Source organism: Phyllostomus discolor, chromosome 1 (genome assembly GCF_004126475.2).
Source record: "Phyllostomus discolor isolate MPI-MPIP mPhyDis1 chromosome 1, mPhyDis1.pri.v3, whole genome shotgun sequence".
Lineage (NCBI taxonomy): Eukaryota > Metazoa > Chordata > Mammalia > Chiroptera > Phyllostomidae > Phyllostomus > Phyllostomus discolor.
This window is the reverse complement of record NC_040903.2, coordinates 42200609-42214172: the sequence shown is the minus strand read 5'-3', so window position 1 is coordinate 42214172 and position 13564 is coordinate 42200609. Positions and strand designations below refer to the sequence as shown.

Below are 13564 nucleotides of genomic sequence, written 5' to 3'. Positions count from 1 at the left end.
TGCAGTTTGGTTGCAGGACAATGTGAAGATACATGCTACAATGTGAACAAGTCAGTAGTATGTTAAGATGGTAAGTATTATGTTATGTGTAGTTTACCACAATTTTCTTAAAAGAAGTACTCATAATTCCAACTAACGCTTGATTTCTCTCTTAGTTGTTTGAAGTATTCCTTTCAATGGCATTTGCTATGCATTGCTCTTTCATGATGGATCAAATATTTTCTTTACAGGAAATGGAAGAGTTTGCCCAAAGCTCTGGAGAAAACGGTATTGTCGTGTTTACTTTGGGGTCAGCTGTCAGGAACATCTCAGAAGAAAGAGCCAATGTGATTGCATCAGCCCTTGCCCAGATTCCACAAAAGGTTAGACTAAGTACAGTAATAGTGGACAATTCTGTGAAGGGTCTAATTAAATAAATTTCCTGTGTAACATGTAAGCCATTATGATACCTCTCATTTATCTCAGCTATGAATTCAACCCAAAATATACAAGGCAGGTGCTAAAATAATAGTACAAAGGGTATATTTGAAAGTAACTTTGGCATTAACATTGTGATCATAATGAAATGTTTTTAAGAGGTACAGTGTTAAGTTTGGTGTTATAATGGTATTGGAGGTAGGTACCAAAGTCACCAAACTCTGCCTTTTCATTGAAGGTTCCTGAAGGCATTGTACACACTACAGATGTTCTCAGAAAGGAGTCAAATTCTAACAGTAATGTTAAGCAGGCATTGATAATAGCATGAACTTTAGGCTTGCCAGGTAATCCAGGCCAGTCTTCCCTCATTTTTGAAATAGGCCTATTCAGTGTGCATTTCAAGGTGCTATCCAGGGAAAAAATAGCCAGGACTCACTGCACTCTGTCCAGGTACCTCAGCCAGCCACAGTGATTAAGAGAAAGAAAAACTGGCATGCCCTGGTAGACTAGGTCCTTTAAAATTGGAGGAAGATACATTAGAAAGGAGGGAGATGGGCCCACCCCTTAAGGTGACCCTGTGTTTTATAAAATGTGACTCCCAAAAATCTCTGCTTCTAACCAACCAGAATAATAACTCTTCCTGGTTGAGGAAGAAGTAGGGAATATAATAAGGAAATCAGCAAGAAGTAAGCCCATTACAGGAAAGTTTCAGATGCACTCTTCTCCATAAAACAGAGTAGTAAATTATTTTCTGATATATAGAATAAGCATGTAGTCTTTGGGTATTTGTGAACTACTTTTTAGTTTCCTAATTGATGTAATTTCTTCTTAGAACCTATGCTAATTTTTTACTGAGAATCTGATGCTGTTTTAATATTCACATAGCAAATAAGTGTTAAGCATGTGTAAATTATAATCCAGTTTATGAGAATTGCGGGGAAATTCTAAATCAGAATCTGTTTTGGTCCTGGGTATGAATATTGCTTGGCCACAGGTCCCATAGTAGTCAGTGATGTCCATGCTTTGTAGTGTATCGTTGAAGTGTTAACAGTTCACTGAAAAAAACTTCAGCATCATCAAAACTTTGGATTTTTCAACAGCTATACTGTTATTTATGAAGTACCAACAAGCTCTTCTTTTCTACATTTAAAAAAAACTCTGAATCTTTGCCCTGGCTGGCATAGCTCAGTGGATTGAACGCGGACTGCGAACCAAAGTGTCGCAGGTTTGATTCCCAGTCAGGGTACATGCCTGGGTTGCAGGCCATGACCTGCAGCAACCGCATATTGATGTTTCTCTCTCTCTCTTTCTCCCTCCCTTCCCTCTCTAAAAATAAATAAATAAAATCTTTTAAAAAAAAATCTCTGAATCTAGATAAAGTAATCTTTGGTTCATAGGGGCAAAAATTATTTCTTTAAATTTTTCTTAGAAACAATACCTAATAATTAGTAATAAGTAAAGAAATTAAATATACTTACTAAACAGAAACTATATTACTACAAATTATTAAAAAGCAGAATTCTTAATTCCTTACAAGTAGTTGGTTACATAGATTAGTCCTTTGTAAATCAAAAAATGTAAAATTCTAATAAATTAACTTATGAAATAAGTGGATATAAGGAAACTCCCTTCAGTAACACTTAAAAAATTAGGTTAAGATTACATTTTATAAGGACAGCAATTATAATAAATAGATAAATGTATAGTAATTGTCTACTTTTTTGCACTAGAATTATAATGAATAGACCTAAAAATTTATTAAATACTTCAATTCATCGTTGATAATCTCATTCGTATACTTGTATGTGTTCCATATCATGATTATATTAACACTTGTTTGAATATAAAAATAAGTATATAAAATATAGGTATTTCTATTATACCAGTGTTATAATAGTTATTTTTAATATCTCTTGTCTTTATTACTTATCTGTCTATGAAGGAGTTAACTAGATTATCTCTTAATTTCTTTAGAATTTGAAATTATGCTATAATTTTGAAATATACTATAATGCTATAGCTTTACTTCAGTTCATGGAATAAAATATTTTCTTCACCCTAACAGGTTATATGGAGATATGATGGCAAGGAACCAGATACCTTAGGGCCAAATACTCGGCTGTATAAGTGGATCCCCCAGAATGACCTACTTGGTGAGATTCTGGAAAACAAATACTAAAAATGACAGTAACTCCAAACAAAGTGATAATAGTTCAAAAGGAAACCAATTTGTTAAACATTTATTATTGAAAATTTCAAAAATAAAACTGAACTTCCTTATATTTATTTTACAGTCCTGGGGTAAAGGGTAAGATACATAATTTAACATTTTATTATACATAGCCTCCTTTCTTATATGTAGAATCAAATACCTTTACTTCAGGTGTAATTACTTCTCATGAAGATTTTTTCAATAACTACCTGGTTCATCACTCTTTCTCCTAGCTCTCCCTTCTCATTTCTATTCTTTTCCCTTCTTTATGGGCATTCACTGCCATTAAAAATAAAGCATCTCTTTTCTGATCAGTGACTCTCCATTTTCTGTGGAGAAAGATCCATAATCTTTTCCATGAAGTTATAACACAGTTCACGCTAAAGTGTGCTCTTTTCTTTCTTCAGTTTCAGAGTCACCCCAGTCGCATTTCCTGCTGCCTTGACACCCTACATGTAATACAATCTGACTTCGCTATTTCTTAGAGAATATGTTCTAACATGCCATCTTCTTTTTCTTTTCACACATGCAATTTTTTTTATCCAGAATGTTCTTTTTCCATTTGTCCATGCAGCAATCTAATATTCATTTTTCAAGTCACAATGCCACACCAATATCCATTTACCTCTTCAGCAACTAAAGAGCTTCTTGCTCTGAGATCTAAAATACATTTTAGTGCCATTTTGTGTGTGTATTTTTTTAAAATATTTTATTTATTTATTTTAGAGAGGGAAGGGAGGGAGGGAGGGAGAGAGAGAGAGAGAGAAACAGAGAGAGAGAAACATCAATGTGCGGTTGTTGGGGGTTATGGCCTGCAACCCAGGAATGTATCCTAGCTGGGAATCGAACCTGGGACACTTTGGTTCCCAGCCCGCGCTCAATCCACTGAGCTATGCCAGCCAGGGCTTCGTGTGTGTATTAATCTGTCATCTAGAATACGCTGCCTCTGTCAGTGCTCTTCTTGCCCAACTCTCATTTTATTTCTAACACTTACAATTAATAACTTGCTGAATTCACCCATACCTAGGTCATCCAAAAACCAAAGCCTTTATAACTCATGGTGGAACCAACGGCGTCTATGAGGCCATCTACCACGGGATCCCAGTGGTGGGCCTCCCTTTGTTTCTGGATCAACCCGATAACATTATTCGCATGAAGGCCAAGGGAGCAGCTGTCAGATTGGACATCGACACAATGTCTAGTGCAGATTTGCTCAATGCATTGAAGACAGTCATTAATGACCCTTCGTAAGTATCTCATTTTTTAATAGTATTTATAGAAAGGTTCTTTCGTTAATGGTGAAATGAATTTCATCCCATTTTAAGAGGCTAATTTTGACATTATTAACAAATTAAGCCATCTTATATCTACTTTTATTTTCAATCAGACATTTATTTCAAAGTTACATTTTAAATTTAATTAAATTAACTTTAATTAAAACCATTAATTTAATAGGTAACTAGTATAAACAGTTTCTACACACAAAAAATGCAAAGTTGCCCTGGCTGGTATGGCTCAGTGGTTTGAGTGCCGGCCTGTGAACCAAAGGGTGACTGGTTCAATTCATAGTCAGGGCACATGCCTGGGTTGGAGGCCAGGTCCCCAGTAGGGGGCACATGAGAGGCAACCACACCTTGATGTTTCTCCCTTTCTCTCTCCTTTCTGCTCTAAAAATAAATAAATAAAATCTTTTAAAAGAATGTAAAGTTGTGTAGGTAATTACAAAAAAAGACACGTTTAAAAATATATGCTAGAACCATCAAAGGAAATAATGATGAACTAGAAGAAGCATCATAAATTATTCCATTATGTAAAAGTTCTGAAATTATAAATCTCTTTTTGCTCACAAATTGACCTTATTGTCACTATTTTAACATATTTAGTAATAAAATATAATTTATATACCATAAAATTCCCCTATTTAAAATATAAAATTCAAATATATGTAATTTACTTACAGAGCTATGAAACCATCACCTTGGTATAAATTTGGGACATTTTTGTCACTCCAAAATGTAAATGCCATATGCCTTAGAAGTCACTTTTCACCTTCTCCACCTGCCCATCCCCCACTCCAGCAACCATTAATCAACTTTCTGTCTCTATAGATGAGCTCTTCTGGATACTTCATAGAGATAGAATCACATAATATATGGACTTTCATAACTGGCTTCTTTCATGTACTATAACGTTTTTTAGTTTCTTCCCTATTATAGCTTTGCATTGCTGAATAATATTTCATTGTATCAATATAGCACATTTTATTTATCAGTCTATCAGTTCAGTTTCCTTTTAATTGCTTCCACATTGAGCTATTATGAATACTGCATTATGTTTTTATGTGAACCTCTGTTTTCACTCATTTTGGGGTAGATATCTACACGTGGATTCTGGGTCATATGGTAATATTATGACAAACTTCCAAACTGATGACCAAAGAGATTGCACCATTTTATACTGCTATCAACTATGTTTGAGGATTCCAATAAGTATTGTAAATACTTATTATCATCAGTCTTTTTAAATTTTTATTGAATTTATTGAGGCAACATTGGTTAATAAAATTATATAGGTTTCAAGTACAATTTTATAATACATCATCTTGATATTGTATTCTGTGTTCACCCTCCAAAGTTAAGTCTCCTTCCATGACCTTTTATCTCACCTTTACCCTCTTCAATTTCCCCCTACCTCTTTCTCCTCTGGTAACCACCATATTGTAGTCTGTGTCTATGAGGTTTTGGTTTGGGGTTTTGGTTTTGGTTTGTTTTTGTTTTTGTTTTTGTTTTGTTTTTTTTGCTTAATCCCTGCAGCATTTTCACAAAGCCTCCCAACTCCCCTCCCCTCTGACAGCTGTCAGTTTGTTATGTGTATCTATGAGTCTGTTTCTATTTTGCTTGTTTATTTTGTTCATTAGATTCTACATACAGTAGAACCTCAAGTTCTTAAACTTAATTCATTCTGGAGGGCTGTTCAAGATGCGATTTGCTAAAAAACTGAATAATTTTTTCCCACTAGAAATAATGTAAATTGAATTAATTTGTTTCAGGTCCCCAGTGACTCCTTCTTTAACCTTTCCTATATACAGTACATGTCTAATGTACTATTTAACTTATAAATAAATACTTCAAAAACAAAAGGACATGAAATGTGAATAAAATTTAATAAAAAGGAAATGAAATATACAGTAAAAATGAATATTTATGTACACACTGGAACTTACCTTTAATGTTGAAAGCTACTGATGACTGAATATGGAGAGGAGGAATGGAGGGATGTTATAGTTTGGAAGGGGAATCCTCTTACATAAAAATGTCAGGTCGCTGTTCTTCTGGGGTTCTTTGTTTTTGTCTCCTCGGTCTACTGGAACTTGATTCAGGATCACTAGGCCTCTATCTCACTAAAACCTATCCAATGATGCTTGTTTATGTTTGTGTGTCTTCTTTTTTAAGATTGTATTTATTTATTTTTAGAGAGGAGAAGGGAGGGAGAAAGACAGGGAGAGAAATATCAACGTGTGGTTGCCTCTCACAAGCCCTCTACTGGGGACCTGGCCTGCAACTCAGGCATGTGCCCTGACTGGGATTCAAACCAGTGACCCTTTGGGTCACAAGCTGGCATTCAATCCACTGAGCCACACCAGCCAGGACATTGTCTGTGTTTTGATACTTGACTGAAGTGAAACACTGCATTGTCATTGAACAAGTTTATCAAATGGTTTACCACTTCTTTGTCAGGATGATATTTTGCAATAAAACTTTGCATTTCTCCCCATTTCCCAAACATTTTCTTGATTAGTGAAATAGGAATATCCTCCCTTCCCTCCCACTCCTCTGAAAAGAGCTCCTCGGCCGCTGTCTGTTGCTATTCCCTCTGAAGGTCATGGTGTTCCTCAGTGATTATCTCAGTGTTGTGGGCCTCTACCAACTCCTCCACATCATCCTCATCTACCTGCAAGCCCATGGACTTGCCCAGAGACACAGTATCCTCCACAATAGACATGGGCTCATCCTCAAAGCCCTTGAAGTCTTTTTCAGCAACAGACTCTGGCCATAATGTATTCCAGGCTGATTGCATGGTCCTGGGAGACAGTGCCCCCCATGCTTTGTCTATGAGCCTCAAGCAAGTGAGGATAGTAAAATGTTCCTTCCAAAATTCCCTGAGGGTTAAATTAGTTTCAGAGGTCACCTCAAAACACCTCTGAAATAGTGCCTTTGTGTAGAGTTTTTTTTTTTATTAGAATGACCTGCTTTTCCATGGACTGGATGAGAGGAGCTGTGTTATGCAGCAAAAACCTAAATGACAAAGGTGTACACCTCCACCAACTGAGCCTTCAGACCTGGAGGGTGGGCAGGAGCATTATCCATTACAAGAAGGAATTCCCAGAGGTATTTCTTCACACTTGGGACAAACACTTCATGAATCCACTCAATTAAAAATTGCCTGGTTACCCATGTTTTGCTATTAGCCCTCTACATCACATTCAACTTGTTTCCCATGACATTATTTTTCTTGAAAACTTATGGGGTTTTAGAATGGTAGGCCAGTAGAGGCTTCAATATAAGTCCCCACTTGCATTTCCATACAACAATGTCAGGCTGTCCTTCATTGGCTTGTGTCCTGTCAATGACTTCTCCTCCTACATCAGTGGGTCCTCTTTGGCATTTTCTTCTAAAAGAGGCCTGTCTCATCACAATTGAACACTTGTGGAACAAATCCCTCAGCCTCTACATATTCTTAAAACTCATCACAAAATCATCAGCAGCCACATTGTTAGAATGGGCAGCCTCCCCATGCCTCACTACTGTATGAATGCTGCTTCTTTTAAATTTATTGAACCAGCCCCTAGTAGCCTTAAATGAACCACTTTCAACACTTGTTCCAGGGGTATCTTTCAGGGAGTCAGCATGCAGTGTCTTCACTTTTTCACACATCATTGCCTCCAAAATGCTACTACTAGCTGTTTTTCATTTATCCAAATGAATGCTTTTCCTGCCTCTTCCAATGCCTGTGGTCACATTTTAGGAGCACTTTCACACCCTTAGCAACATGAGCAATCTTGATGGCCTCTTCATGTTTTAAATATTGTGCTAATCAGTGATTTCGCCATGCCATACTCAGTAGCCAGGTCAGACAGGCAAACACCTGTATCAGACTTAGCAATTATTTCTTTTTTTAAGCTCTGTCATTGTTGTCACAACTTTCCTTTTCACTTTGCTGCTGTCACTAACCTTCTTAGGACTCATGGTGACTTAACTGTATGTATTTAATAATAAGCAGCAGCAAAAGCAGAAAAAACATGCAAATATTCACAGCACAATTTCCTAAGATGCTAACAATGCAAGATTTAGTAGTAAACTGGCTCATGCTCATGCATTCTCTCATTTGTCACCTAAGATATCAACCCCTTATCAGACATATCATTGATGAATACATTCTCCCATTCAGTGGGTTGTCTTCATTTTGTTGATGGTTTTCTTTGTTGTGAAAAAACTTTTATTTTGATGTCATCTCATCTGTTTATTTTTTTTGTTTCCTTTTCCAGAAAGACACTGCAGAAAAAATATTGCTGCAAAAATGTTTGAGATTTTACTGCCTATGTTCTTTCCTAAGATTTTTATTGTTTTTGAGTCTTACATTTAAGTTTTTAATCCATTTGAGTTTATTCTTATGTATGGTGTAAGTTGGTGGTCTAATTTCAATTTTTTGCACAGATTTGTCCAATTTTGCCAACAACATTTATTGAATAGACTGTCTATCTTATTATGTGTTCTTGCTTCCTTTGTTGAATATTAATTGGCCATAAAGACATGGATATATTTCTGGGCTCTCTATTCTGTTCCATTGATCTGTATGTCTGTTTTATGCCACTACCATGCTATTTTAAGAAATCTTGAGGAAGAACAACAAAGCAGAAAGACTCACACTACTTGATACCAACTTATACTATAAGGCCCTTGACTGCAAAAGACATTGACCAGATCTCAACATGTCAGAGTCCGTTTAAGCCCAGGATAATTTTTCTGTCAATTTCCATGGCATTCCAACATATCAGCGATGTTGGGTGGAGTGTCTTTCACTCATCTGTGTATAGTCAACTTTATTGATAATAAGTCCTAATTTTACTAAAATTAGCTTAATCATTCTGGTCATATCTAAGCTCTCTCCAAAATATAAAATGACCCAGTATCCCCTGATGGTAGTAGCATTTTGTAAAAGATAGTACATCATCACAACCAGGAAACTGAAACTGAAATAGTCAAATACAGTACATTTCCATCACCACAAAGATTCCTCTAGTTGTCCTTTCATAGTCACACCCACTTTCGTCTCACTCACCTCACCCTCATCTTTGTCTAAAATCTTGTAACTTCAATCCTTACATTCCTTAGGACTCCCCAAGGGTTTCAAATTATGGAGGTACACAGGTTTTTATTTCCTTTATGGGGAAATAAAGTTACTATGATTTTGACACTAGATCTGTTTTTTCAAGGCTTTGAAAATTTAAAATATTAAGTGCTTTCCCTGGGACTAGGATGGGGTTAGAAGAAGCAAGGATGGTAAATGGACCAAGCATGCATCAGGGGAAGAAAATTGTCATATGATTGAACATATGTAAGCTATCTCTGCTACATCTGTGTCATAGTTCCAGGGAATTATATAGACAACTGTCAGGGAATCTAAGATAATTTTCAGAATGATGCAGGGCAGAGATAAATAAAAGGAAAAAAGAAAGGGAGGGAATAGGGGAAAAAGCCTCCTGCCTTAGAAAAGTAAGTTTGCAACTATAATAGTGGTGTTAGAGTATTACTAGTTTCAACTGAAATTCTAAATTGTCCTTAAAACAGTTTGTTAAAATTATTTTACAAAGGTGAAGATTTCTGTAATCAAATCAATTCCAATACTATTTACTTTTTATAACTGAATTGAATGTTTAGTTTTGCCAAGAGAATTAAAGCAAAAGGTAAGGATGTTTTTAGCCACCAAAAACATTTCTATGTGAATAGTTCACAGGCCTGGGTATTAATTACAATTTGAGTTAATCTTGCAATAATTCATGCTTGGAGTTTAGTGCTACTCACGCCATAGTGGTCCAGGGGGGCAGGATGCTTGTTTTTGAAGGCAACATTTTTGACACAGTTCTGAAGAATTATAGAAAATTAATAGCACCGCTGAATAAAGGTCATATGGGTAAAATAAATAAACAAATAAAATACATGCTTAAATAGTAGTATACAAGATTGTACATACAAAGACAGAAAAAGATGTATTTCAACAGTATCCATAGAAAGATGTTATAGCTTTACTAATATCAGACACAATTAGATAAAAAGCACTACTAAAAATAAATACTGTAGAATAATAAATAGGTTAATCTTTCAAAACAAGGCAAATTGTTCATTAGTAACACCTACTACCTACTAATACACTTACATATAGATAGATTATATATATTACATATATATTATCTGTATATGTAGAATATTCTGTATTCTGTAGAATATTATCTGTATATGTAGATAATACATATTTATATGTAAATACACACATATATGTTCTATATACAGATATTTATTATTATATATATTCTATATGCATGTTATATATTCCACAAACTACATAGAGCACCCCATTCCTGGACCCTTTCACTACTGTTTTCCCCAAATATAAAACAATGGGAAAACACATTGTTTCAAGACCATATTAATTTATTAATGAAATTGACTGTGTGTGCTATAGCATAAACCAAGATGCAGTATTTTTAAAATTTTAGGTAATGAAGAGTATATTGTGTGGCCAAACTAGATTAAATTAGAAATGATTTTTTAAAAAGATAACTAAAAAAATCTCTAAATTTGGAAAATTAAGCAATATATTTCTAAATATTTCAGCATCAACAAAGAAATCATAATCATATATGCATCTTCTCATCAAAACCACTTCTAGGTTTATGTGCAACAGAAATGCATAAATATATAAACCAAAAGACATATTCAAAAATGTTTATAACAGCATTAGTATTAATGGCTGAAAATTTATTAATCTAAATTTCTATTTGTCATTAAATGAAGAAATAATTTGTGGTGTTGTCATATAATAAAATATTAATAGTAAAGGGATAAACCAGCAACTGCTACAGAAAATAATGACTATAAACTATAAGATTCTAATATACAAATAAGAAAAAATAATTTATGGAATTATAGGTCAGGAGACTAGGTAATTTGGAGATGGAAGTAGCAAAATGGTCCAGGAATTGGGTGCTTCTATGAAAAATGAATGGTTATATTGGTATGCTCATTTCATGATAATTTTCTTGATAATTTTGAGCTTATCAGAATATATATATTTTCTTATGTATTTCATACATAAATTGAAGGTATATTTTACAAAATATATTTAAAAATCTAGGGATTAAGTAGGGAGAAACAGACATGAAAGAATTGCCTAGGTATGGTATCATAGTGTGGCCAAGAAAAACCTCTTGGAGATGTGACCTGATCCCAGGTCTCCAGCAGCAGTAGAAGCAGCCTTGGGATTTCGCAGGAAAAACTGCTCTAGGAGAACAAAGGAGACACAAACTGTTGACATGAGAACACGTTTGGCAGTTTCCGTGAATGGACAGATCAGAGTGACTACAACAGAGTGTGCATAGGGCAAAATGATAGAAGAGGTAGCCAGAGGTCTGTGCATGCAAGGCCCTATAGGACAAAGAATAGATGGGGATTTTATTCTGGATGTCATGAGAAACCACATAGCAATTTTTAACAGGGTGAGTGTCTAATTCTGAAGGGTTTCAACAAAATTTATTTTGGCTACAGGGTTAAAAATAGTTAAGAAGAGAAGAGTAGAAGCACAGAGACATGTGAGGAAGCATTTCTGCCACCAGGACACAATTCCTCTTTAAAACTTCTAGAGCATTATTCCAAGTATGCATTTCCACTGTCCTACATAGCATATAGAATAGTTCCTATCATTTCCTCTGCAAAAAAAATTTAACTTTCCAACTTTCTCTTCCATCTTCATTGTCTAAAATATTTTTCAGTCAGAAAATTCCAATTTAGAAGTCAAACTTTCTTTGAGACCCAAATAAAAATATACTACTACTTCTGTATATATTTTTAAAAATTTGTTTGACAAAAACCTTTGATGGGTTTGAATTGTTTAGGTAAATTAATTCCTTTCAATGTTGGTATCTTTGTGTTTCTCCTTCAGATATAAGGAGAATGCTATGAAATTGTCAAGGATTCACCACGATCAACCTATAAAGCCCCTGGATCGAGCAGTCTTCTGGATCGAGTTTGTCATGCGCCACAAGGGAGCCAAACACCTGCGGCCAGCCTCCTATGACCTCAACTGGTTCCAGTACCACTCTTTGGATGTGATTGGGTTCCTGCTGGCCTGTGTGGCAACTGCTATACTTGTCATCACAAAATGTGTTCTGTTTTGTTGCCGGAAGTTTGCCAAAACAGGAAAGAAGGGGAAGAGGGAGTAGTTGTTTCTGAAGCCTGAAGCTGATATACCTAATAAATGGGACACCTCCAGTTTATTCCAGCAAGAAGTTAGGATGTGAGGATCCCTTCTTCCTGTAACAAAATGACTTCCCACAATTTAGCTTTTTAGGTTAAAATTTGTTTCCCAGTGATTTAGATCAAAATTTGTTTCCAAGTGATTTACTACCTGTTTGAGCTAAAAATATTTCATTTCAAAGAGAAAAACAACTTGGAAAAGTAAAAAGTAACAAACTGGCCCTGACTGGTATAGCTCAGTCGATTGAGCTAGAGCTGTGAACCAAAGGGTCACCAGTTCGATTCCCAGTCAGGGCACATGCCTGGGTTGTGGGCCAGGTCCCCATTGGGGGCCTGGTGAGAGGCAACCACACATTGATGTTTCTCTCCCTCTCTTTCTCCCTCCCTTTCCATCTCTCAATTAATAAATAAATAAAATCTTTTTTTAAAAACCTTGAAATTTTAAAAAAAATAACAAACTATGTGGGTTTATATTGAACTTTACTGCTTCAATGAACAAAACAGAAACAAAAAAGTTTTTAACAGTGTTTCACATATTGTGCATGGACACAAAAACATTAAGAATTCTACTCATAATATCCATATTATTTTGAGACAATTCAGAATATTTTAACTTCATTTAGGTGCAGAATTTTGTACCTTTAACTTTTGTTAAGGGAGCTCAATCATTGGACTCTGTAAAAAGATTCACCCTTCTATTTCATTTTGGAACACAGCAATGCTCCTTGGCTTTTACTGTGCATCCTGTCTCAACATTGTTTCTTACCTAAAGACATGGCAGGTTTTTTTGCCTTCAGATAGTATAATTTATTTCCCAGTTTGTTGAATTAGAAAAATAACAGCCCTGGCTGGTTTGGCTCAGTGGAATAAGCATAGGCCTGTAAACCGAAAGGTCACAGTTTGATTCCTAGTCAGGGCACATGTCTGGGTTGCAGGCCAGGTCCCCAGCAAGGGGTATGTGAGAGGCAACCACACATTGATGTTTCTCTCCCTCTCTCCCTCCCTTTCCCTCTCTCTAAAATAAAAAAATAAAATATATTTTTAAGAAGAAAATGAAACTGCTACCTGCTTTCTATTACAAAATTGAGCTATTTATGAAAATCTTTGATTTCACAAACTAAATTAAACTTTTCCTTGTGGCCTTCAAAATATTCACCTGGTTACTCTCACTCATATCAGCCTTTAATAATGGATGTAAAGTACCAGTTATAAATTAAGATAATATAGAATTGGTACTTTTCAAGAGACTTATTGAATTTTTATTCTCTCTAAATATATATGATTAAATACATAAATAATAAGTATATAAAAATATATAATACGTATATCATTCAGAATAAGAGGCATCACTTATCTACTGACATGGTGTGAAATTCAATATTTGTTGAATACAACTTGAAATGAT

General features: G+C 35.1%; 1 protein-coding gene across 3 annotated transcripts in view; it reads left to right on the top strand.

The window, feature by feature from the left end:
• The window catches only part of LOC114492296 (UDP-glucuronosyltransferase 2B31-like), a 67432-nt gene extending 55092 nt beyond the window's left edge, over positions 1-12340 (top strand). Inside the window, exons 3-6 of one of the 3 annotated variants that reach the window (XM_036021389.1) lie at positions 231-362; positions 2483-2570; positions 3657-3876; positions 11846-12340. In XM_036021389.1, the coding sequence (XP_035877282.1) occupies positions 231-362; positions 2483-2570; positions 3657-3876; positions 11846-12125 (720 nt within the window). In that variant the 3' untranslated portion in view covers positions 12126-12340. Of the gene's footprint in view, positions 1-230; positions 403-2482; positions 2571-3656; positions 3877-11845 lie in introns of those variants that run through there. The other 2 variants (XM_036021385.1, XM_036021400.1) reach the window with 2 other exon arrangements.
• The last annotated feature ends 1224 nt before the right edge of the window (positions 12341-13564 follow it).